General features: G+C 40.1%; 1 protein-coding gene across 4 annotated transcripts in view; it reads right to left on the bottom strand.

The window, feature by feature from the left end:
- Positions 1-25867, bottom strand: part of cpne5b (copine Vb) — a 116823-nt gene that overhangs the window by 38334 nt on the left and 52622 nt on the right. For 3 of the 4 annotated variants that reach the window (XM_054783870.1, XM_054783869.1, XM_054783871.1), the window contains 2 exons: positions 7902-7965; positions 148-251 (listed from right to left, as the gene is read on the bottom strand). In XM_054783870.1, the coding sequence (XP_054639845.1) occupies positions 148-251; positions 7902-7965 (168 nt within the window). Of the gene's footprint in view, positions 1-147; positions 252-391; positions 1087-7901; positions 7966-25867 lie in introns of those variants that run through there. The other variant, XM_054783872.1, reaches the window with a different exon arrangement.

The following is a 25867-nucleotide window of genomic DNA, read 5'->3' as shown; positions in this document are numbered from 1 at the left end:
CCCTACATATTAAAACATTTGCTTCAACAGGATTGTACCATGTAGCGCTAAGAGTGTGCTAGTTTTTTGTATGTCAGTGTGTGTCAGAGATTTTAAGTGCTCAGTCCATCTCAGTGGAATTGTGTGTCTTAGAGGCAAAGCACTCACGTTCCATCTTCATTGCTTCTGTAGAAAACCATGAAAGGGTCTGATTTGCCGAAGAAATCCTTCTTGTCCAGCTTGTTTGCACAGAACTGCATAGTGGCACTGTCCTACAAGGATGGGTGCAGATGGGGTGGGAGAGTAATAAGGTGGTGCAGAATATATTAGTTGGAAGTTTGCATGCTAACTACACACACACATGCTAGCACACACATACATTTGATACAATGAATATAGAGATTTTTTTCACCATATTTCTGCTCTGCAATTGCGCAGTACTCGTGTAGGATACAATATCGTAGTCGTAAACTGGCATGCCTGCCTGTTTGAGAAATAGTGCCATAGATCACATAAATCAGGGATTCCACAGAATCATGAAGTTAGCTCACTTGTCCTAAAATAAGATTTGCGGAGTCAGGTTATTGCAGAAAGAGCTTTAACGAGAAAATTCCAGAATCCCAAGGATGAAGACCAAGCCATCACGCGTTGTCTTCGGAATCAGGCAGCCAGAAGGGAGATCAAAGGACAAGGACACCCCACCTCCTGCTTTAAGGGGGGGGCAGGATATAACTGTCAATGGAAACAAGAGAAGCTAGACATTTTTGGAAGGAGCCATGAGGTGATAGGATGTCTCCCTTTCCGGGGGCCACTCTGGAATTGTATCTTTTTGCTTCAATCAATCGCTCTGTAAAATAAATCTAAAGTGGTCATCTCAAATTGACAGCCACTTGGTGAGGTTTTTATAGACAACAAAAGAATCGCACTTTCAGTGGAGAGGAAAGAGAAAAGCATACCATTAAAAACTGATATTATTGATATTGAGTCGTGTATTGAGTAGGGATGCACCGATCAGGGTTTAATGCTGCTGAATGCGATATGGATCATTCATGAGGGAAATCATCCGATACCAATCACGTGGATTAAGTATGAATCTTTCTATTTATTTATGAGTGCTATTGACCAGGGGTGCCGTGTAAGAGGGAAAAGTTAGGACAATTCCAAGGTCACCTGACTGCCAGGAGGACCAAAAAAGAGGTAATTATTAAAAAATATAAAGGGGGGACGTGATTTTTGGAATTCCTGAATTCCTGGCTGCACCTCTGCTTTTGGGTATATGATATGAAAAAAGGAACCATGAAATCAACTTAATTTGGACAAAAACATATTTGACTTCCTTTTTCAAGAGAACATATATCACGTGTGAAACTTACAGAGGATGAGACACTTTCTATAAAGAGACTTTGGATGTGAGAGTACATTGGTGGCGCTCTAGCAAGACTTCCATGTAGCAGATAGTTGGGCTCCAAGTGAGAGAGCGGTTGGCGAACCCGGTGTCTTCCGTCGCTGAGAAAGGCTGCTCATCTCATTTGTTTTGTTTTGGCACGCCTGTGCAGTGTGACAGAAACTGTGAGGGGGACGCTACTCAAGACACTACACTGCACGCAGGGATTGCTGCACGCTGCAATAGTATCAGCCACAGGTGATCGGCTTTTGTGATCGCCGTTAAAATCTATTTATCACATGATTCTTCACAGAAATCGGCCGCTACTGGTCAGTGGCCGATCGATCGAAGCATCCTTAGTGTTGGGTATTGCATTTATATGACAGTCTATTAGAATGAGGATTATGTTTAACAGCTGCAAGGCTGCCCTGGTCATTATGCAATATACATCAATGATTTGAGAAATGAAAATGACAAAACAATAATATTATTTTATGTTTCAGGCAATTGGATCATGAAGGTCATTACAATATACAAGCACTATGCACAAATCCGAACAGTAACCTTAGCATCACTGTTTTGGATTTTAAAAATTAGAGAAGAGAATGCAAAAATTATACTGACCTTATATAAATCAAAAGTGAGCAGATACTGCTGAGAAATAAATTCATGCTGCAAACAACCTCCCTCTTTTTAAAATAAGTCTGACTGCCATTTTTCCATATATTGTTATCATGTGGGAAATGTCCAATTATAAATCACATGCATGCCTTTAAGGCTAAAAGTACTTGCTTAATGTTCCCCTCCCTGTGACTGCCTTCCACGATGTGCAGAAAAGGGGCTCCGACTAACACTTGGCTTTGAGTTGTGGCTAATCTCTGCAACACAGTGTGTTCATTACAATATCACTGCAACAATAGATAGCTGCTGTTGTCACTGCCTGAGGTCTTACAGCAGGCAGCCAGGGCCCCACTAATGATAGCTTTATAGCTTTTTAATGTCGCAGCTTGCACCTCGTGTCAGGCAGTGCGCTGGGTGGCAGATCAGTTATGTGATGGGTGTGAGGGTCCAAGTGTGACAGATTGTGTGAGTGTTTCTGCATGCGCACGCCAATTGCCCATTTGAATTCCTGTTCGCGTTTTTCCCAGTGTCCTCCTGCCTGCGTCTTTTATCACACACAGCCAGGCACTTTGCAGCACACACCACCACTCCAGCAGTGAGAGGAACTTTATCTGCTTCCCTGCCCTCACCCTGGGGCTACATATGCACCACACATCTGCCGCATTTGACGCCACCTTTGTGCAGGAAAAATATCAATCTTCTCATTAGATTTCATCGGAATTCAACATCTTCTTTAATGTCAGCTCACATGCTGCTTACTGTGTGACACACCAACAGCTGTGTCTCATACAACATGCACGTTGATCTCAAAGTGAAGTGCACTATACTGAGAGGTGTTTCTATATGGTTGTAAATTATTCATATTCATGCACTCAATGATAGTTTCTGTCTTATGCCACAGATAGCTACTGTATGTGTCTGCATAATTACAACTGCAGTTGCCCTCTTTGTTTGCTCATCGGCCTCCAAAGGCTGAGAACCTCAAAGGCTGACAGTAACTCAAAAGCAACTTGTTCAATTCTAAACACGTCATTGGTTGTTTTGGGTTTGACTGAAACCAACAAGCAAACTATTAGGAGCCCTAAAAACTAGGGGTGACATTCAGTTCACGAGACAAGACAATACACGAGATTGGGTCTTCGAGACGAGATGAGATTTTACCATTACTTTTAAGAAAACTACAATGAAAAAATATCAAAAATATATGACAGTATATTGCAATATACTCATTTATTTTCTACTACCTTACACTTTTCTGCACTTTGTGTGTATGATAGCGGCCCCGCCTCCACCCACCGAGACAAAGAGACAATATGACTGACAAAAGGGCTCACTCCGCTCATGCCATTGTTCTATGGAACAAATGTGCCAAGGTGCTGAAACAATGCACAGAGTGAAACCTCTACCTGCCTGTTTGGAGGGAAGAGATGAGGAAAAACAGACACGCGTGCTCATGGAAATATATTGAGGCCAGCAAAATTATCGAGTTCATTTTCATTTATTGTGTGATTAATTAATTAATGTATTATTGTCTCAGGCCTAGTGCCCACGTGACTTTTTTTTTCTTAACGAGAAATCTTGTCATGTTTGAATCTCACGAGATCTTGTGACACCCCTACTAAAAACTAGGGGTGCTCCGATCGATCGGCCACCGATCAGTATCGTCCGATTTGTGTGAAAAAGCATGGTATCGGCATATGCCGATACTTGCTTTATGATGCCGCTCACATCCGCTGATCAGCTCCACCCCCTTTGCAGCATCACAAAGCCAAACAAGCACGGCTGCCGTCTGGGACTTACCCGTCATTGTGAGAGTGATATAAGTTTTGCACCCTGCAAAACATGCCATGGAAAATGTCTCGCCGGGGTGACGCATTGCGTGGCATTTGTGGGGCGGGCACATGGTAGGGTGTGGTGAGTTATCGAGGTTCACAATGTGCTCATCGGTCTGGTGGTGGCTAATGTAGCGAGCGTGTGTGCGGGAGGCGACAAACAGCCGTGACCGGCGAAACCCACCGGCAATGTACAGCAAATCACGCACACGGAGGGCGACGAGCGGCCGCGACCAGCCACACCGGCGAGCAACGCACCCACATCCAGAGCGAATTGTACAAATCTCCCACGGTTTAGATTGGTTGTCAGATGTGGAGGGAATTTGGGGATATCAAAATGACCACAGCTGCCCGCCGCCTCCCGTGTGTGATGCCCATAAGGCAGATAGCCTGAAAAGTGATTGGATTCGTCGGACTGCCTGGGGCTCCTGCTGGAGCGCAATCAAAATTCTTCCATCCAAATTCTCCTTAAAGAAGGCGCCTGATCCTCTAAGTTTCACCAGTGACTTTGAAAAAGTAAGTCAAATATGTTTGTCTAAATTTTATGGTTCCCCTTTCGTATCATATAGCCCAGGGGTCACCAACGTGCATGGTGCCCGCGGGCACCTGGGCGCCTCCCAGGGAGCCTCCCACGACCACATCAGGTGCCTGCAAGCCTGCTTTTCAGTCAGCTTTTCAGTTAATAATGTGAGAACACTAGAAAGAAATGCATTCTTAAATACCAAATGTGAGTTGTGGATACCAGCATTTTGTTAATGTTCTGGTAAAACAAGCATATTCGCTTTGTTTGTTTAAATGTAGCTCTTGGCCATTTTCATTTTGTAAAAGTCACTCTCACAAAAAAAAAATGTTGGTGACCCCTGATATTGCCAGTAGTACATTTAAAAATGTACACGTGGTTGGTTTCAGTATCGGTATTGAACGATTTCACTCATGGATGATCGGTATCGGTATCGGCAGCATAAAACCCTGATTGGAGCATCCGTACTAAAAACACATGATAACATTTTGGTTTGTTTATGAAATTCATTGGGTAATTCATTCATTGGCGCTTACGTACAGTATATGTTTCACTGACCATGAATGTAACATCACTGACACCTAGTGACCGGCGTAGAATACTACATATCACAATCTGAATGCAGCTTCTTTGCCTTATGTTTGTATTTTAGTTCATTTAGCCATTTTAATTTTTGAAAATGCTTTATTGGCGCAAAAAATAGCGTTTTTTACTAATAGGCCGTATTCAACAATGAATCAGCATGATTTATTAATTTATATATTTTTTTAAAAATGTGATGGAATCAAACCGCGAAATTCAAACCGCAATGTGGCATGGGGACTACTGTACATAAACGTAATGTGACGCTAACATAATCAATATTTAGTCTTTTTCCGAGGTTAGATGTTCTGCAACTTAACCGATGACAAAGTTTTAACCTTTCACAGCCATGAGATGAAATGATGAAAAAAACCTAGTCAAACTCACTGAATATTGCTGCATAATAGAGGGCGTTCATCTCTGGTGAATATGTAGGTCAATTATCCTTTCATGTTTTTTGCCAGATACACTATTCCATCCTCGACTGACAGACTTGAGTACTTTATGTGCTCAGTTACTGACCTCACTTTATTTTTTTTTGCACAGTTTTGAGTAAAAGGTAAGTTTGTTAACTATGGCAATCCCATAAGAGGTTAGTACGGATGGTGGCAAAGCAACAGTTTTATCAGAACTTGACAACATTGATCATCAAGAGAGGTTTTTTTTCTCTTGGAAGCGCTGTTTTCTTTTCTTAAAGGCTTGTGTGTTTGCCCTTGTCTTTTCTGTCAGAAGACTACTTTATTCTTTCTTTCCTCTTTGTAGCAACTTCATAACAAGCGTCATACTCATAACAATGACTTTGGAAGCATGGGGTATAACAAAACTCCTTCTTGCCACCGCATTAAATGTTTTGTTCGAGGCTTCCCATTAGTTTTGCCAACGTTCCTTCCCACATTTTTTGTGTATTGTTGCCGCTGCTGCCCTGATTCAGCCAATGAAAGGACACACATACTGTATACATGAGAGGCGCTGCTGAGATAATAGGCACATAAAAAACATTTATGGCAATGAACAGTGTTGGAGATATTAAATATGCATCTGCTCCTGCCTCATTAATGTTCTGCAGCACGAACTCACACACTTGCGAAGATCAGGGATCAACAGCATTTGTTAATATGGAGAGAATGAGCGTATCAATATTTAAACCATGCATGCATGGGTGAGGCTTACAAACAACATCTGTGAGTTGAATGAGGAGGCAGCATTTCCTAACTTGGATTCCCTTGATACTTGTGTTTCAATATGTTACAGCATAGAAATGGCCTTCCAGTGCTGAGTCCTCTCTGACTGACTGCACAATTTGAAGTGAAATTCAGAGACATACTTTGGTAGGTTGAGCAGACGATATGACGTTGAGCAAAAAGGGAGTAAAAGTTCTAAAATGTAAAGTGGTGTGCTTAGATTGTTTTTTTTTAGAAAACATGTTCAGTAAGCTGCGATTGGCTGTAGACCAGTCCAGGGTGTACCCCGTCTCTCGCCTGAAAAGACAGCTGGGATAGGCTTCAGCATACCCACGACCCTAGTGAGGACAAGCGGTACAGAAAATGGATGGATGGATGTTCAGTAAGTCAACAGTCTCATCTCTTTACTTGCAGTTACCGTAGATCACCACTGTACATTTTAGAGTCAAACCTGATTGGATCGGATAAATGGATTGTTGTCTCACTTCAATTAGTTTGGATTCAAACCGATTGATTTGGTCTGCAGCCAAGTTTGAATACTGTATTAAAAGAATAATGTATTGTCTGTAAACTGTGGGGATGATAATGGGTTGTTTTGGTCATTATGTTGGAATTTGAACAGTTAGTGTCGCTTTAAAGCCCCAAGGGTTAAAGGAAAATGGCATCATATCTTATTCATTCCCTCGAGAACATTTTAACGGGCCACAGCAGTGATGAAACATAAAATAATTAATCACACAAATATTTAACAGAAGACAAGAGAATATATGTTTGTGTGTGTGTGTGTGTGTGTGTGTGCACTATATGGGGACAAGGTCAGGCTGGGCTGCGTTTTAATTAAGCAAAGCGCGGTCTCACAGTGTCATTATTCAAGCTGATTCTTAGAGCTAGTACCTGCAGGGCGTGAAATAATCCTCTATTGATTCACTTGACGGTTTTTGTTTCATTCTCTTGCTCTCTCCTGCTCTCTCTCGCTCTCTTCCTATCACACGCACACTTTGTAATGCTGCGTTTTTTAATTGTGCATTTGCTTTTGTTACCAATATTTCACATGCGCCGCCTCTGTCTTGGCACAATTTGCTCGGTTGCATTGTCTTGCTTTCCAATATCCTCCTCTAATGTGTGGTTGCTGAGCTCAGTGAAGCATCCCCAGCTTCAGACCGCAGGCTTGGTAGAGGGAATGATCAGCATTCACCTCATCATGTTGTGGGGACCATTTCATTCAACATGGTGCCACTCCACTGAGTGACAACAGATGCCCTGGCTGCTGTACTCTGAGAGGGGTGAATAGGTGTGATACGCGCCAGCAAAAACACAGACAACCCAATGCAGGTCGGAAAGAAGGTTGGAATATAAAATCCCTAGATAGTAACGTCTGAATGTAGTTGGAGGGGCTTGTCTCTATTGTATGGTATCACAGTGTGTTCTGTCCGCTATTATGGTCATAGTTGAGTTTACTATATTTATGTGTCATATGCAGGCGTAACTGCACTTCTTTATCAGTATGTATGTTTCATAATTTTCCCATTTCCTTGCTTCATCTTTGCTGTCATTGTGTCTTAACCGATTACTCGATTAATTAACAAAATTCAGATTAATTGACCAAGAAAATAACTTTTAGTCGCAGCCCAATTTTGATACATGATCTTAATGTTAAAATATGTACAGTATCTAAGAAAAGTCTTACTAGCATACACTATATGTCGATGACTTGAGTTGTATGATACTGCAGTGGTGTTATTTAAATGTACTGTACGTAGTCGGGTGAGTGTCAATTATTAAAATGATAACGGTTGACTTACTCGACAGTTGCTTAGCTCCTCTGCAGACAGGATAATGGTGCCGCATTTCTTCCCTGGAATCCCTCTGTTGTGGAAAGAACGCAAAGCACTGAATAAGGAAGCATGCTTTCATGATCACTTAAAACAGCCCAGTCCTGCATGGGCTCACTTTTGGTTGTATGCATTTCGATAATGACGTTTGCTGTAGTTTAACGTCATGTCTTGTGTTTCTTTATTTGACGAGCCGATCATTTAGAAAATGCAGCACAAACAAACAGGAGTTTATTTGATGGCTCAAGAGCTACAAAACAGACACTGCCAGATTGGACATTTTAACATCAAACAAGGCCTGCACTGCTATCTCATGCAAATTGAGGTCATGTGCTGATTTGAATGTTTTCAACTGACTCAGATCAAAGAAAAAGAAAGATGTGAGAACCAGAAAGGACATTTCAGTCTTAGCCCTGTATGCTCACAAATATCTAATCTATAACATATCTATATCTACGTATGCATGCAGTTACATTATGTTAAGGTGCTTTCTTGTGAAACTGAATTCTTGTTACGCTGACACAGAATTCATTTAACATGTTACAGTTCAAGAAAAATGATCGCAAATCAAAGATGTACATGAAAAGACCTTTTTCCTAAAAAGATACACACAATTTACCAAAGTTTAGAGCCAAATGATTTGAATAAAGCAAAGAATAACAGCCTCCAGGCTGCAGAATTCCATCTGTTTGGAAAACCATTTTCAAACTATTAAAACTTGCTCTGGGCCTCAGTGATCAAAGTTGCGGGCCCTCAGCATTCAGCTCTTTGCATCTGCTCTTGCTTTGGCTTTAATAACGCCTCCCTGGTAGTCTAATTATGTTCATCTCCTTAATATTTAATTGGTGAGTTTACTGTAACAAATATTCCCAAAGAAAACCATTAGATGGTGGGCCAACCTCAGCTCCCTGCAACTTTTAACAACCTTATTTAAAGTTCCTAATAGTTCTCTTCCAACATTCGAATTGAGCTGGAAGTCTATTGTTCTCCAAACAAAGTCGCTTGGTACTCATCTGTACAGTATATTGTTCATGTATTTGTTGTCTGGGCCAGTGCAGATAGTCTCACAAATGTTGCTCTACGCGCGTTAGCTCAATAATAAAAAGTATTGTCATCTTTCTTCGGTGGATTACTCAAGCCGAGTTACATCACAATTTTCTCTTTTTTTGGTTAACTCTGCTGATAAACACACACTCTGTTGACAGCACACAACATGATATTTTATACAGTTTTCTTGTATTTTTCCTCGGAAAATGTTGCTTGAATCAGTGGGCTGATTTTGATTGACTCTGACAGAGCGGTATTCATTTAACATTATATTCATTATTGCGGTTGTAGTTTACGTCATACTGAAAGGGGTTTCCTCAACTGGTAAACCTTGAGAGGGGCGGAATGTTCAAAATCTATTTTTGTTAACTGTTTGTGTTCATGCATTACCCAAAGTTAAAATGGCGTATTTGTGTTTGTTTGACCGTCTGTTAGTTAACAGGCTACTTCCTGGTTCATGGAGGACAAAGACGGTGCCATTATGATCCTAGGGGGACTGTAGGCTATTCCTCTGATGCCACAGTGACTCAAACTATAATAAGAAATTCTTGTAATAGCCGCTTTATCCAGATGCTCACCAAAATTCGTCTTTCTTCTTCTTCCGTCTGGGTTGTCTTCTTCTTGGTCCATGTGCAAGTTGTAATTTGAGTAATCCTGCTCATTGTATTTGTCCTCTATTTGCTGTTTTGCTGTGTCTGTGTTACTATGTCAAAATGACTTAATGAAGACAAAGAAATAAGTAATTTCATAAGATTTTTGCACAGTAAAAAGTACATTTATTATTATAACACTGTTATTATTATGAAAAGACGACCAAGAAAAAGAAAATCGGAAGGAAAGACCTTTGAATTCCACTCCATTTTACCCTTTTTACACATGAATATGCAATCAAACATAGGTGTGTACATACACACAATGGAGAGATGTATAAGTTGATTAAGCTACAAAGTATTTGTGTGACTGAATGAATGCCTGAGTATGTTAGGATCTTTGACCACTAAACTCTCAAAGGTTCCTGGTGGAGGATGTTTGAGTTAAAATGAAAGACATCCTCTCACAACTTTCCAACAACTGAAAATGTGATGTATAAAAAGGAAAACAAATAAAGAATAAGAAGTGCTCCTGTTTTTGCGGGCGCCGCTGATGCAGAGGCACTGACAAAAGTGCTTTCCAGCTGTGTGCATAGGTGAGTCTGTAAAAAGTCAACTAGGCGGAGACCTTTCAGCCGCAGAATGAAAGACTCACATCAATGTTCAGGAGGTGGAAACCATCCCTGTCATGTGTACAAGTGATGAGAGAAACTGTGAATGCTTTCTGGCACCAAAAATTCAATGCGCACACCCACTCTAAAACACTTGGCACCTTATCAGCTGGGAGGTAAAGCTTTTAAGCGAGGAAAATACTCACGCATCCTCACCCATTTACCTTAACTTGTGACAAAAACGATTCCTGTGTAGATTTTTTTTTCTTCCGTAAATGTCAAAAAGGTCACAGCGCCCTAATATCAACCAGCACAAAAGAGGTAGACCGTGGATAGTGGATGTGCACCGTTCACAAGCAAAGCAACAAACAAACTCCTGATCTACTTCCTCTTGCTCTACTGGCTGACGTTGTAGTAAAAACAATTTTAAAATACATCAGAACCTCCAAAGTTGAACACCAAAACATTGTATCATTTGGAGTGCCTCACACCATCACCACGTGTCACATCACCAAACCTTATGAATTTAGCTCAGTGAGCATCTAAAAGATTATGATTATTATTATTATTATTATTATTATTATTATTATTATTACTATGTGCTTTTCCTTTTTTGTGTGATACTACCTTTTTTTGGGACGCTACCACATACAGGTATCAATGATAAAGAAGAGGAAAAATGTGATGAGAACCATAGAACCAAAAATGCAACTCACTGTGATATGAAAAAATAATCAGTATGGGCAATGCAATGGAATAAATGATTACATTCATGCAATACATTCAGCTGAAAGAATAATGGCTAATGAATATTTCTAATTCATAAGCCACATCTCGCTTGAAATTTCACGGCTTCACTTTATCATGTTTTTTCCAAATATATGAATTAATAAATCGTCGCTGTTTCATGGTTGATTATGGTTTATTATTAGTCAAAAATTATGCAAATGTAAGCAAATTTTGCATATTTTGGCCCAAGTTAAGCACTTGTAAGCATAAAAATGGATAAATAAACTAAAATACAAATATAAGGCATTCAGAAAATGCATTGAAAGACTTGTAGTGTCATGTAGTAATCAACACTGGTCACTAGGTGTCAGTAACGTTACTTTATGGTGCATTGATGAGACAATAGCCACAACAGAAAGTACGAAACCGGAAGTAAAAAAAACGAACAACAACAAAATCTCTCCCAATGGTAATGTGTGAGTCTTTATTATGTCTTATTTTATATTATTATGTCTACGATATTGGGTAATACCAGTGTAAAGGTGACTACAGGGGTGTTATTTCATGTTGAGAGGGCTCTAATAGTGTTTTAAAAATTTATTAAGAGGGTCATAAACAGGTTTTCTACGCTCTAACTCCTAAATAGATAAATAAATAAATAAGGAATCCTACTTCATGGGAATTCACTTATCACGTTATCACAGTTGCAACCGGTTAACGGTGATAAACGGGGTAGTACTGTACATACTGTATCAATGAAGTAACCAGCAGACAGACGATAATATCAATGAACTATATCTACAGACACCTTCCTGTTCCTTCTCGATTATGTACGTGTCAGGCATCTTCAAAGGGTGAGTAGTTGCATTTTATTTAGTTTTATTCAATTCAAAGAGTGGTTGATTTCGCTATACACGCGTAAGAGTTAAAGGAAAACTCAACTTGTTTGGAATTTTGCCCTTCATCCGCAATCCTTATGTGAGACATGAACACATACGCGTTCTCTTTTCTGTGCGTTCTAAGGATATAAAAACAGATAAAAAGGGACAGGTCATTACTGTACATAATGGGAAACAATTATTCTGCCTATAAAACCTTCTGAAAAAGACTCCAAAAAGCACCAGCAACGCTTATACATATAATGTGATGTGCATATTAACCAAGCTACAGCAAAATTGTTATTATTATTATTATTATTAATTCTGTTACGCAATGTTGTTACGCATTGAACTGTGTTACTGGTGCCCTGACACTTTGCCATAACACACCGGCTAGCGACGAGCCGGCTAGCAACAAGCTTCGCAACACACTTGCCCGCAGCGCCGTGCTCACAATGCCTCAGACCACTACCGAAAGGGTAAAGCCACTGTACATATCTGAGTTGCACTGCTGCTGTGGTTTTATTTTTGTGCTTGGAAAAGTTAACGCTAGGTGTAGGTGTTCGTTTCTGTGTTGAAATATGAAATCAATGCGCCAAGGAAGGAAGTTCCGGTAATGCTTCAAATGTCCAAAATACGGCAAAATACTGTAATTACGGCATGTTATCATGAACGTACCTGTTACTACATGGTCACAGCATGTATATAAAACCAGAAAACCTTGTTGGAGGTTTTTGGAGGTCTTTTAATAGCCGTCTTTGTAGGCAGTGTTCATGTGTCACGTAAGGATTGTGGGTGATGAGTAAAATTCCCCAAAAAAGTGCACTTTTCCTTTAACAATGAATGATTTGGGATGGTGGCAGTTTCAACTTGAAAATAATTCATTTACAATGACGGTGAAATTGTTTGAAATTAGAACAACTTGAAAGTCAATATGACCTTTTCAAAACAGTATCTTAAAAACAGAACCTGTTCCCTGATGTATTGAGTTCTCTATATGCCCACGTTCCAACTCATCTAAGTACTATTGGAAAAATGAGATGGAATTTATTGAATAGGATCTAATTTGAAACCCACTATTGACTCACCACAGCAAAAGAATAATGCCTCAGTTATGGAGAGGAGACCTCCTGAGGATGCCACACAAGCTGATAGTGCTTCATCAAATGACTGAGAACATGAAACTGAACGTTCATCTAATAAATGTGTCAGGAAGGTGGTGTTTGAACGGCAAATTAGAAAGCTTGTTTTGCAATAACTGAGGGTGATTGAAAAGAAGGAACTCTGTTCTAAGGAGCACAAAGAAACAATGCATGTTACAGAAACAGAAAAAGTTACGGGTACAGAAAAGCTGCAAAAAAGGCTTTTTCACACACTTTGAAACCTGCGGCTTAAACAATAATGTGGCTAATTTATGGTAAAAAAAAAGAACTACAGTTCCCATGACGCTTAGAGTGTCAAGAAGTAGTGACAATAACATCACGTTTTGAATACTTATGCAGTGGTTGTGATTTGATCTGAGAAATCTTAAGTAAGTTTGATCAAGTGTAGAATTACTACAGCTTCTACTTGATATTTGTGACTGGAAAGGTAATTTTGCTACTGCTTAATTCTAGCAAAAAAACATCTTCAGAGTTGTTAACTTACTCGTGATGACACAGTGAGATTAGCGCTTTGACATCCATTGCATTTCTATAGGTTTATTTTATTATACTTATTTTAAAATAAACAGTAGACAGTCAGCTCTCATTACGACTTTATATTAAACATTCCAGGTCGCACAGTGGCCAAGTGGTGAGTATGTTGGCCACACAGGAAATCGAGAAGACCTGGGTTTGAATCTCCACTTGGGCATCTCTGTGTGGAGTTGGCGTGTTCTCCCCGTGCGTGCGTGGGTTTTCTCCGGGTACTCAGGTTTCCTCCCACATTCCAAAAACATGCATGTTAGGTTAATTGCTGACTCGAAATTGTGAGCGTGAATTATTGCTTGTCTTTATGTGCCTTCCGAAGTCAGCTGGGATAGGCTCCAGCATACCCTCGCGGCCCTAATTAGGATCATCGGCATAGATAATAGATGGATGGATGGATTAAACATTCCAGTTGTTTTGTTTGTTTGTTTGATCCGTAAACACAAGACTCGCTGAAGAACTAGTAGTAGAATTGTCTCAGTAGTAGAATCGCCTTTCCATCTGCCACTACATGACCTGTCAGAAGAAACACCTGCATGTGAAAGCTGAAACAAGCCAGTGGAGGACAGGAGTGTTAGTTTTTGCCAACACCATCATCTATTGTCAGTGAACTTTTGCTTTTGTTGATACTTCACTTTATTAGAAGACTTGGACTGATCTGCCAGCTTCCCGACTCTGCATCTGGGGTCCAAACCTTTATATAATGTAAGCATTTCTTTTCACTTTTGGCTGACAGGGGTTGCCATAGTAGGGTTTTGGCTTAATTTTTACACCAGTTGCCCTTCCTGATGCAACCCTGGCCAGGAATGAACCCATGCCCTCTTCTGTGATAAGCAGAAGTGTACCATTACACCAGCAGGGATCAAATTAAGGCAAGACTATTGACACAATATGTTACTCTAAGAAAAAAACACTGCTGGCTAAAGACAATTTTTAAAAGCAATGTTTCCATCTGTTCATTTTTGTATACCGCTCATCCAGTTCAGGGTTACAGGGACGTTGGAGCCCATCCCAGCTGATGTAGGGTGGTACAACCTGGACGGATTGCCAGTCAATGGCACACACTAGATATATGAAGGGTTTTCAAAAATGTAACGTAGTAATTATTTTCCCTTGTAACTAAGGACATTTATGAAGGAGTAATTCCGTTATTAATTTATTTTTTGTAAAAGTAACTAGTAACTCTAAGTACTTTTTTCCCCAACAATGCTGCTCACCCATCCCTGGCATCCTGATGTTGCCATCCAATTTGTAGTATGTGTGCAGCTTACTTGGATTACAACCAACAGTCTACTGTATTTGGTATTTCCAAACAACAGATTGGGGTTGAATGCAAAAGGAGAAAAATCCATTCTCGTACAAACTGTGAAGTGGCACACGTGTCACCGGAGCTCTTAAAACCAATGATAAAATCCTTGCCAAATAGGGTGTAACAAAATTACTAACCTTAGGGAGAGGAGAAGCTCTATAAATTGCCACCATGGCACACACACACACACACACACTGTTCATTTTGAGACTGCTGCCTCCTCAATTACCCACTGCTGATTCTACAATGCCCCAGCCATTCAAGACCTCATTTGACTTTATTACAACCGCCAGCAAAAGTGCGCCATTAATCAAATTCTAGTAGGAAAGTGTTAGCAGCCACCGTGAAAGTAAAGAAATGGACTGCCTGATCCTCTGTCCTGCCTCCGGCAACTAAGAGAAAGTGACCGAGCATCCATCATGCTCTCAAATAAAAGCACACAATGTATCAAAAGGCAGAGCTGCCGTCTTTCTCTGAGCTTTGTTCTCGTTCATAGCTGAGGCAGATATTCAGCAATTAGGAGCAGTCCTTGCCTCACTCTATTGTCTATCTTATTTTTCAGGTTGTAGTAAATATTTCATTTATCGCCTTTCCATCTGCCACTACATGAGCTGTCACAGGAAACACCTGCATGTGAAAGCTGAAACAAGCCAGTGGAGGACAGGAGTGTTGAGAGGTAAAAATGTGAAAGAGGAGGACATGCACACAATGCAGCACTGATTCTTTTATCTCCCTCAATGCCACCAACACTCTGCAGGAGAGCAAATGACACCCGAGGCAATGACGATGGCAGGCAATCTTTTACTTTGTTTGCCATCAGTGCTCCTGACTCCTCTTGTTTGTTTTGGAAGAAAATCAATTTAATTTGCTAAAACAGCCACGTCGGAGTGTTTTAAGCCTTGTGTGATGGGCTAAGGAGTAGCAGGTTCTACAGATTCCCATCTGGCTGCTAATTCCCAAGCAGATGACTGCGAGTTGAAGAATAACCCAATAAAAGAGCTCACCCTCGACGGCATCCTTGTATTTGTGTACTTAGTGCAGCGTGTTGGAGCTGCCTCGTAGATTGAGAAGTCCAATTGAATCCACAAGGGCAGAAATTTGTTTTCTTAACTGATGGCTCAGCTCAGAAAGAGGAGTGATCAATTGTTACCTGCAGGAAGAGGAAATTGACTTTCATGCATGAGTTTTAGACACAGTCAATACTGGTGGATCTTACATACACTTTGTGCCGGGTTTTGTGAAGATTCACATTCATCCAAGTCAAGTTATTATGAAGTGGTACGCAAAGGAATGTCAAACTTTTTGAGGTGCTTTCATGTTACCATGACTGCAGATCGGCAAAGTACTGTATACGCCACAACAGGTCACTTACCCACCCAAATACAGAAGCAGACATTGGTGTGACCATACTATTGATGTACAGACAACAGACTGTCCTGAAAGTTTAAAAAGAAAGGATTTACGGTTTGTGAGAAGCAGGTCAAATGCAGCTGCTATAAAACCATTAGAACTGTTAATATAGAAATATTAATATTTAACTACCACAAAAAGCAATGTAACTATACTCACTATTACGTATAGCGTTCCTGCGGAGTTGGCATTTAAAAATTACAATTACTTTTTCGGACAGGAAATAGATGTGTATCGTTAGAGGTGCAACAATTAATTGATGAATTGATGATCAAATTAATCAACAACTATTGTGATACTTGATTAATCGTTTTTTGATTTCAACGTGTAATTATCATCTGATTTCAGCCTGTCAAATGTGAATATTTTGGAATTTCCTTACTCATCCATAAAAGCAGACCTATTATCTTTGTGTTTTAGGCAAAACAAGATATTCACACACATCAACGTAGACTTTGGAAAACAGTGATTGATATTTTTGACTCTTCGGATATGCTGTGGTCCTGATTGTGTGGTTCATGTTGATTTGGTCCGTCTAGGGCAGGGGTCGGCAACCCGCGGCTCCGGGGCCACATGCGGCTCTCCAGCCTCTTTGTGAGGACTCCTTTTGCACTGCTTAAATACTTTTTTAACATTCGAGTGGGGAAAATGCACATTTTACGAAAGTTAAAAATATCCGACTTTTCTAAGACTGTGAATGCATCCTGGCTGATTTCTGATTGGTGATTGGATGCCTCTCCCCCCATTCTCTCATTGCAAGAATGGTGTAGCAGAACATTTTTGTGGTTTTCAAACCGTGGTATACCTTGAAACGGTAACCGACCCATGCCTATGTGCAGTATATAGTATATTCTTAAATAACACTGACAGTGAAAATGACAGGGCAACATTGCTCACATTTGATCACGTAACAACATAATCACAGTTATCTAGTAACTGATGGTCATTGACTCCACACACCTCCCCTCCATGCAAGTCTGCTTCTTCTTCCTACTCTCAATCAGGATAAAAATTTCAGTTTTTTGTGAATGAGCAGCCACATATGCACCATAGGGATGTCAGCTCCACAATGCATTGTTCAGTTTCTCTTTTATTCTGATCAAGGAATTCTTATTTCTGTCGGGCAACTCCTTCTCTGTCAGACACAGTTCCACATAGCTCAGCAGCCCTGAACTATCCGTTTCACATCACCTAGCCTCTCAATCATGAGCTGCCCGGGGGCGTAACAGGCATCACTTTTCATCACAGCATCAAGGACTTTCCAGTAAATCTGAAATCTGGAGTTGGAGAGGGTATAAGTAGCTATTGCCTCCCTCTTTCTCTTGATTGTCACATAAGTGAACGCCGAGAAAGGCAAAAATTCACATTAACGTTATGCACCGATTTTCACACTTGTCTTAAGAGAGTGTGTGTGTATAAGCATGGCCAATTCATAACAGATTCCAACACAAATCAAAGAATAAAAGTGTGTCCAGTTAAAAAAAAAGGAAAATATAGGGTTCCCCAACTTTTTCAGCTTAATAAATTACAAATTAGTTCACACCGAGAGACACAAACATATGAAAATATATCACTGATGCCTATACAGAACTTCCAGAATGTGATTTTCCAATAGTTCCATCCATCCATTTTCTGTGCCGCTTATCCTAATTAGGGTCCTAATTGGAGCCTATCCCAGCTGACTTTGGATGAGAGGCGGCGTACACCCTGGACTGGTCGCCAGTCAATCGCAGGGCACATATAGACAAACAATCATTCACGCTCACATTCATACCTATGGACAATTTAGAGTCTCCAAATAGCCTAACATGCATGTTTTTGGAATGTGGAAGGAAACCGGAGTACCCGGCGAAAACCCACGCATGCACGGGGGTTCAAACCCAGTTCTTCCAGATCTCCTGACTGTGTGGCCAATATGCTAACCACTCAGCCACCGCAGCATTCGCATTTCAGCTAAACTAAAACAAAACCATAGCAGACTTTGTGTGCAAGCAGACCAAGACTCTCAAACTCTGTAAGTCTAATTGTTTGCAATGCACTAGTTTGAACTATAGTGCTAGTAGTTAATCACACAAATTGCACTATTGGATGAATCACACCAGAGTTTGTTTTTAAGTGTTAACATACAATTGAAACACTAAGCAATAGCAAATACCATCCTAACCCAAATAAGAAAAAAGTCAGATCTTATGTATTGTGTCTAGAGATTTATACATCCAAAACAGCAAGTGGCGCCAAACAACTTCTCCCCAAAGAGTCGGAGCTCTTCTTCCTGTTACTCACATAAACCAGTGACCCGGAGAGATGTAGCCCCGACACCTGAGACCCACTTTGAAAAAAGTCTCTCAAAGGTTGGGCAAGTTTGCATACAACAGAGTTATGCTAAATTTAAAATAATAGCAATCAATGAAACAGCCATTAGCAACCATTGAGCAACTAAGAAATCTGCTATATTTTTTTTATTACAGTTGACCAGTTGTTTAATTTTGTCTTAAAAGTAATTTTTCCAAAGCAGGTCTTGACAAATAGGAGTTGTCTTATAGTCAGGAATGTTCAGGTCACTACCATAAGAAACACAGGGTATGTTCACACTGCAAAGTATGATGCCCAATTTGGATTTTATGTAAAAATCGGATTCTTTCATGTAGTTGTTCACATCACCAAAAAAATGCCTATTTGTGTGTAATGTGAATGCAATGCATTCGGAAAGTGACGCGCATGTGCACAAAACACCACATCACACGTGTGTTTACAGTACAGAAGTAACCGTAGCATCTAGTCCTGGCGCATTTGTAGCAATTTAACGGATTTTGTGCAACACAATCACCAAATGGAGATGAATAAGGAAGAGGGCTAGTATTCTGGCTATGGCAGTTTGTGGAGACTTTCTGCAACGTCTGGTTTGAGGAGCCTGTTTGTGAAGAGCTGGAGACGGGAGTGGTGGGACATTGATGTGAGCTGCTTCACTGACACAGATTTTTTTAGATAGTTTTTGATGGTCAAAAACTTTTGTCTATATCTGTGGCTACCTTTCCCCAACTCTTGCACAGCAAAACACGCCTTTTGATCACATTTAGGTCGGACATACAAGACCCGAGCGTTCAGACTGCAGTAGCATCGGATACATGTCAAATTTATCTCCACATACGAAAGAGGCCTGGTCACATTTGAAAAAATATTACATTCTTCATAAAACAAATCAGACACAGGTCACATAAGAGCAAAAAATCAGAATTGTCCTGAAATGTAAATGTAACCATAGTGGAGCGACAAGCCAAAAAATGTCAATTTATTGAGTGTAACTTCAAGCTGAGGCTAGCCGGTAAACTGAACCTGGGTTTTAGCTGTGTGACCTGTTTATAGAGAGCTAGATCACAACCTCAAGGCCCGGGTGCCAGATGTGGCCCACGAAAGCCTGGGAATAATGTGTGTAAATAATGCACTTCACCTTTTTTCCTTCTAAATGTATTTGTTCTTTCATTTTGGCAAAAAAATTGGACTGCGTGCAGTTCTTCTAAACTTTACAATTATCTGACCGTGCAACAAGACATTCCAAACATTTTTTGTTATAAACACTTGAATGTCTGCTTGTCACCTTGACATTGTCACTTCTCTTCTCATTTCAAGGCAAGCTATACATCAATTTGTTAGTAAAAAATGAATAATCCAATGCATGTGCAATTGTGTGATAATATCATGAGGTTATATTCATATTTCTAGTCATATACTTTATATTGATAGTTACAAGGGGACATTGAAGGGCAACCATAACAGCAATGTGGCCCTCAATAAAAACAAGATTGACACCCCTGATCTAGATGTTGCCTCTCTATCAAAGATCTGCTCTAGTTAAATATTCCATGAAGTGCTCCCAGAAGACATAGCGGCAGCTGGAGCCTGAGAAAAAAAACATCAGTTTCCCATCTGCCAAGGCCCTAAAGCGGTGGTCACCAACCTTTTTGAGCCCAAGATACCTGTCTCAGCCATGGACCAAGCCAAGATCAGCCTCGTGACACGTTTGAAAAAAAAAGGCAAAATTTCTTCCAACTCAAGGCCTTTTTATGTAAGCATCAATTAGCCTAACTGAGAAGCTCATGAACATGTTTACACAGTGGAGGAAAAACACATTTTGTAATTAACAGCACATATGTTAATTATTAAAATGTTTTAATAATGAACATGTCAATTATTAACATATATATAACATATATAACGATGTTTAAATCATCCATCCATCCATTCTCTATGCCGCGTATCCTCACTCGGGTCGTGGGGGTATGCTGGAGCCTAATGTTTTAATTATGTTCATTGACAAAATGTAATATATATATATATATATATATATATATATATATATATATATATATATATATATATATATATATATTTACAGACCTGATTAAAATCTTAAAGACCAGTTGAAAAATTGCTAGAATTTGCATTTTGCACATTTTGATCTTAATGAGGTTTTAAGTAGAGCTACAATATGCAAAAGCAAGAAGGGGGAGTGAGACAAAAAGCACTTTGAAAAAGTAATTTATTGAAAATAACAATTAAACTGAAATAGGCTGTTCATCAGCTGATCAAAAGTTTTAAGACCATCGCTCAAAAAATAACAAAAAACTCTACAAACTGAATGAAAAATCACCCCAGATCATGATGGACCCCCCTCCACTGTGCAGGGTAGGAAACACCTTAGGTGGGATGTCCTTGTCATGTCAGTAACGTTGGAAGCCATCTGTCAGTAACGTTGGAAGCCATGGTTACATTTTTTTCTCACCATGTTTGATGCTCCCGGGCAAAGTCTAAATGGGCAGTTTTGTGACGTTGAAGGAGACCAGGTCTTTGAATTTGTTTTTTGTTTTTTAAACCCTTTTCCCACAGATGCCGTCTGATGGTTATTGCGCTGCAGTCGGCACCAGTAAGGGCATTAATTTGGGTCGAATACCGCCCTATGTCTTGATGGACAGCCAATGGGATCCTCCGGCTCAATTTTAGTGCACATGTGGTGAGGAGGGCGAGCTTCTCTGTTTACAAGTCCCCAAAGGTCTACTATTGCCATGTCAACACCAATTTGTAAAGCAAATGCATGTTGGATCAGCATTACTGCAGCACAGGGCTATAAACTCCACACGCACGCTACGCATAGCTGGCATTCCATTAGTAGTGATCTCTGTTCGTGGATGGGAATGTTATTTTCTCGCACGTGTTTTAAACCCGTTGAAAATATCCTCACCTCTTGTTCTGCCTGTCAAGTGCAAAAGAATGAGAAAGTCCTCCTTGGTTGTCAAATCCTGGAACACCATTCTGACAAAAACGAGTTGCACCGTGTCATCCAGCGATCCGTCCAGTTGTAATGAAAAATATTCACATAGTTGACAAGTCCTTTAAGACCTGGCAATCCACGTCCTCCGACAGCGAGTCAACTCTTCTCGTCACAGTTGCGAGCCCGAGTGAGATATGGTTGATTGCTACTCTTATGTCGTCTTTGTTTTTGGAATTGCTGAAAATTGTGTTTGCTGTAATCGCATCCTTGAATAATACTCCATCTTTAAACGGTTTCTTGTGTTTAGCCACAACAGGTCTAACGAAGAGAAACTGCTGTGCTTTTGACGGATAGCAGTTTTTGGTGGAAAGAACTCCTTGAACTTTGGAGTGTTGTGATTCCCAGATTCCCTTTTTTAATCAGTGTTTGACTTTGGTGGCACAACATACATATACACTTGTCTTTGACAAGCGTAAAAAGAAATTGTTCCTCCCATTCTGAGTGAAAATTGTTTGTTTTAGCCTACTTTTGCTGGGTCTCTATTTTAGCTGACTGCTACCTAGCAAAAATAGCTTCTTGTGTCTTGCGAATTATGATTGACATACGACAGCGACGAATGACCCGGATACGTGCTCTTTCATTGGTCAATCTGCGGGAGGTATTATCACTGATGTGATAATACATTTTTTGTCATCGTTATCTGATTGACTCGTAAAGTCCCAGAGGTTGACCAGTAGATCGCGATCGACGGGTTGAAGTCCCCTGCCCTAAAGAGAGATAAATATAGCTTCAAGAGAGGTTGGGGTTGGAGAAGACAGTGGAAAAGAGGCCCTCAGGTAGTAATTACACTTGTGGCCATTATTCTTGTCTGACCAGTAAACCCTTCCCGAAGGAAATAAGTCCGGTAGATTGTATTTACTGTACGGTTGAGGGAAACCTAGCACTACAGTCTAAGAATATACATTAGTCTTGTGTCAGACACCCAGGCCACCAACAGAGTTTCCCCAGAGAGTGCTGCATTGTCCGTTGAAATGTAGTCCAATCAGACAGGGTGACAAGTGTGTAAGAGAGAGGATGAATGATACATTGTGGAATAAAACTGAGAGGCGATTGTGTTTAGTAGCTATAATTAGCCTCTTAAAACCTTCGCAGGGGCACACACATCTAATGCATCTTTCTGCGATACTTTAAAAGCGATGCCATTAGAGCCACTTCCTTTATCACTCTGTTAGAAAGACAGAAGCAGAGAGGAGGCAGTATGACAGCTTTTAGAGAGACAGAAGCAGATAGGATGCGGTATGACAGCTTTATCAGTCCGCTATAGCAGACTTCCATTAGCACACCTTACCAGGAGAGAACAACAGAAGAATATGAGGGTGTTTTCTGGACACTCGAAGTAGACAAAGCACCATTAAGGGCCACTTAGAAAGTGCTTTAACACTAACAAAGGTGTTTGATGCACTAACTCAAACTGTGATTTATCTTTACTAATTTTCTGTGTCACAAACGCTCAACTCTCCACTTATTGAGATCGATATGGACCAAATGCAATTTTCACAATGTTAAATTACTCTGTCGCAAAATGATTCATCGGCCTGTTTTCACAAAAAGAGAACAAACAAACCAGCAGAGGCAGGTGAAAACATAGCCTTGGCAGAGGCAATAACAGATAAATCATTTCCCATTTTTCATAAAGATGATAAAAGCCTTAATACAAATTATGTTTTGTACACTGCCCAGAACTGAAAAAAAAGTCACACACTAATATTTTTGTGGGATCACCTGGAGCTTTAAATGTAGAATGTTTGCCACAAGTGTGCTTAAGGTCTTGTTGATGGCTAACCTATTTGTGAAAATCATGTTCTTTTATGTTTTTTTTTTACCTAAACAAAAAGATTATTACCATTAATCACATTGTGAACTTTGTTATACGTTTATTTGATCTGCAAAGATTCAGGGTTCGTCACCTTGGAATATACCTGTAATATCATGGAAGAAAATAATACCTTAATGGAAAAAAAATGTTCCCTATTGGTCAGCCCATTTATTTTTGGGCTACAAAATATTGCTGACCTTTGCAAATAATGTGTAAAGGGTACTAGAACTGATGTTTTCTCTTTATTCATTCTATTCTCTTCTTATTTCTCATGCATCCGTCTCATCAGATGATATGACCTTTTTTCATTGTTCCAGAGACCAAATTGAAACCATTTTCCCCCAGTAGCTTTAAGGTGGTTGTCCTAAGTCTTCACCTCTTTTTCAGGTGGATTTACGCAGTTTGGATATGGGTCATGACAGCCTAAGGAGAAAAAAAAAAACAGACAAAATCGGATATCCACAGGTTGGAATTAGCCCTCCAGGGAAACTGTATTGTCATATCATTACTATTCATTTATCATTGTTTGCTTCCATGTTGTTGCTGCCCGATGTTGACATTCATGTAATTGTTGACATGCATTTTCAGATTGTATTCAGCAAATGTGATCGCAGAGACAATATACGGTGTATACAGAAGACCCTCGGAACATTTAACAGCAGCTGAACATCATGTGATTTGATCTAAATGTCAAGGAAAATCCATTCATTAATCTGTCCATTTTCTCCTGCTTATCTTGTTCGGGGGCGCAGAGAGCTGAAGCCTATGGCATATGACTTGGGCTGAGAGGCAGACTACACCCTGGACTGGTTGTCAGTCAATCACAGGCAACTGTTCACACTCACATTCACACCATCACATCAGTGATGAGGGAACCACAAGACCAGGGATGGGCAAACTTTTTGTCTCGCATTGCATTGAGTTAACAAAATTGGCTGGGGGGCCAGACTATATATTTGATCCACGCACACTAGTTCAAGCTTATACTTTTAACAGTCCATCTGGAATTATTTGTCCTATTTTATGTAAAAGTGTCATCCAATCTGCTGTATGTGTTTCTGTCCCTTTTTTAGGAGCACTTTAACCATCAGACCACATCAAATAACAAAATTTAACATTTTTTTTTACTGAATAAGACATCCGGAATATACATGAACAAAGGATGTGTGATATACAGTACACTATGAACTATGAACGATAAAACACTGACTATTCCAGAGTATGTCAATGTCCTTCCTTTTTTTACCTCCCACACGGTGCAGTGGGTAGGTTAAGTTGTGTGTCACATAGTTGTTGACTTGTTTTTATTTGGCACCATGGGTGAGGTAGTTGTCTGGATCACTGCATGTGAAAAGCTACTTACAATATCAAAAGGCTGTCTCAGATTGACTGACTCTGGCTACTTGCAAGTCATGTTGGCAGCTTGTATGTTCTAAGTTTAAATTAAATACGGACTCAAATGCTAGGCAGGCCGTTTGTGGCCCCCGGGCCGTACTTTACAATCAGAAGGAAGGAGTGCAGGCAGGGTTGGTCTAGTTTAAAAAAAATGCTTGAACACCTCCATAAAAAAATAAAATTAAAAAAACTTCAAATACAAGAAACATGAAGACTACGTGAAAATAGACTCACAGCAAATGATCAGACAAAAAGTCAACAAAAACCAGCAAATCAAATGTACACAGACTAAAGAGATGAGACGGGTAGAAGGAGAGAGTTGATTGGAGGAGACACAAAGAGCACGACCATACCTGTCAGCCCTCCTGTTTTCACCAGGAAGCTACCATATTTTGCCCTTTCCTCTTGGCAACACTCAGGTAACATCAGCGTAATACAGCCTGTAGCCGGTAAAGTCAAGTCTTCAAAATAAAAGAAGCACGACAGTAAAAAAAAAACACAGGTGCACCACAGCAGGCAGTGTGGTCATTGCAACAGCACTTCCTGGTGGGACCACTTTGAATTGATATTCAATTTTGTAGACCTGTTTAATCAATCAATTAATAATGTGTGAGTGCACATATTTTTGTGGGAAGACTTTTTATAAAGTCTGAAAAAATGCTTTTTGTTTGAACTGCATGGTGCTCATAAAAATTGTCAACATCTCCCAGGTAATCGGACGAAACCATCAAGATGTTGGCTGCTTCTTTTCTGTGGATTGCGTCCAATTATCAAGCCTGGACCAAAGGAACTAGTAATAGTTAATATGAATGTACTCTAAGTGGTAGAGCAAACTGTTTTGATTTTTGCAAATCATTCTAATGAGGAAATCCCTCTCAAAAAATGATTGCCAAATTCCAACTTATAAATAGCAGTTCTTACAATTGACCTTTTACCCAGAAGTACTCGAGGCAATCGGGCAACACACACACGACAGGCACAATGCCAACCATCTGTATGTAAAAACTGTATCCGCACCTGTTACACACCCAAGTACCTGACTACAAAGACAGCCGACAACTTTAAATCCAGGGTTCACAAAACAACATAATCCTCATAACTGAAACAAAATGTCCCTTCCTTGTCTGAGCTGCCAAA

Source organism: Dunckerocampus dactyliophorus, chromosome 8, assembly GCF_027744805.1.
Source record: "Dunckerocampus dactyliophorus isolate RoL2022-P2 chromosome 8, RoL_Ddac_1.1, whole genome shotgun sequence".
In the NCBI taxonomy this organism is placed as follows: Eukaryota; Metazoa; Chordata; class Actinopteri; order Syngnathiformes; family Syngnathidae; genus Dunckerocampus; species Dunckerocampus dactyliophorus.
Note: the sequence above shows the minus strand (reverse complement) of the source record. Positions and strands in the feature narration are given on the sequence as shown.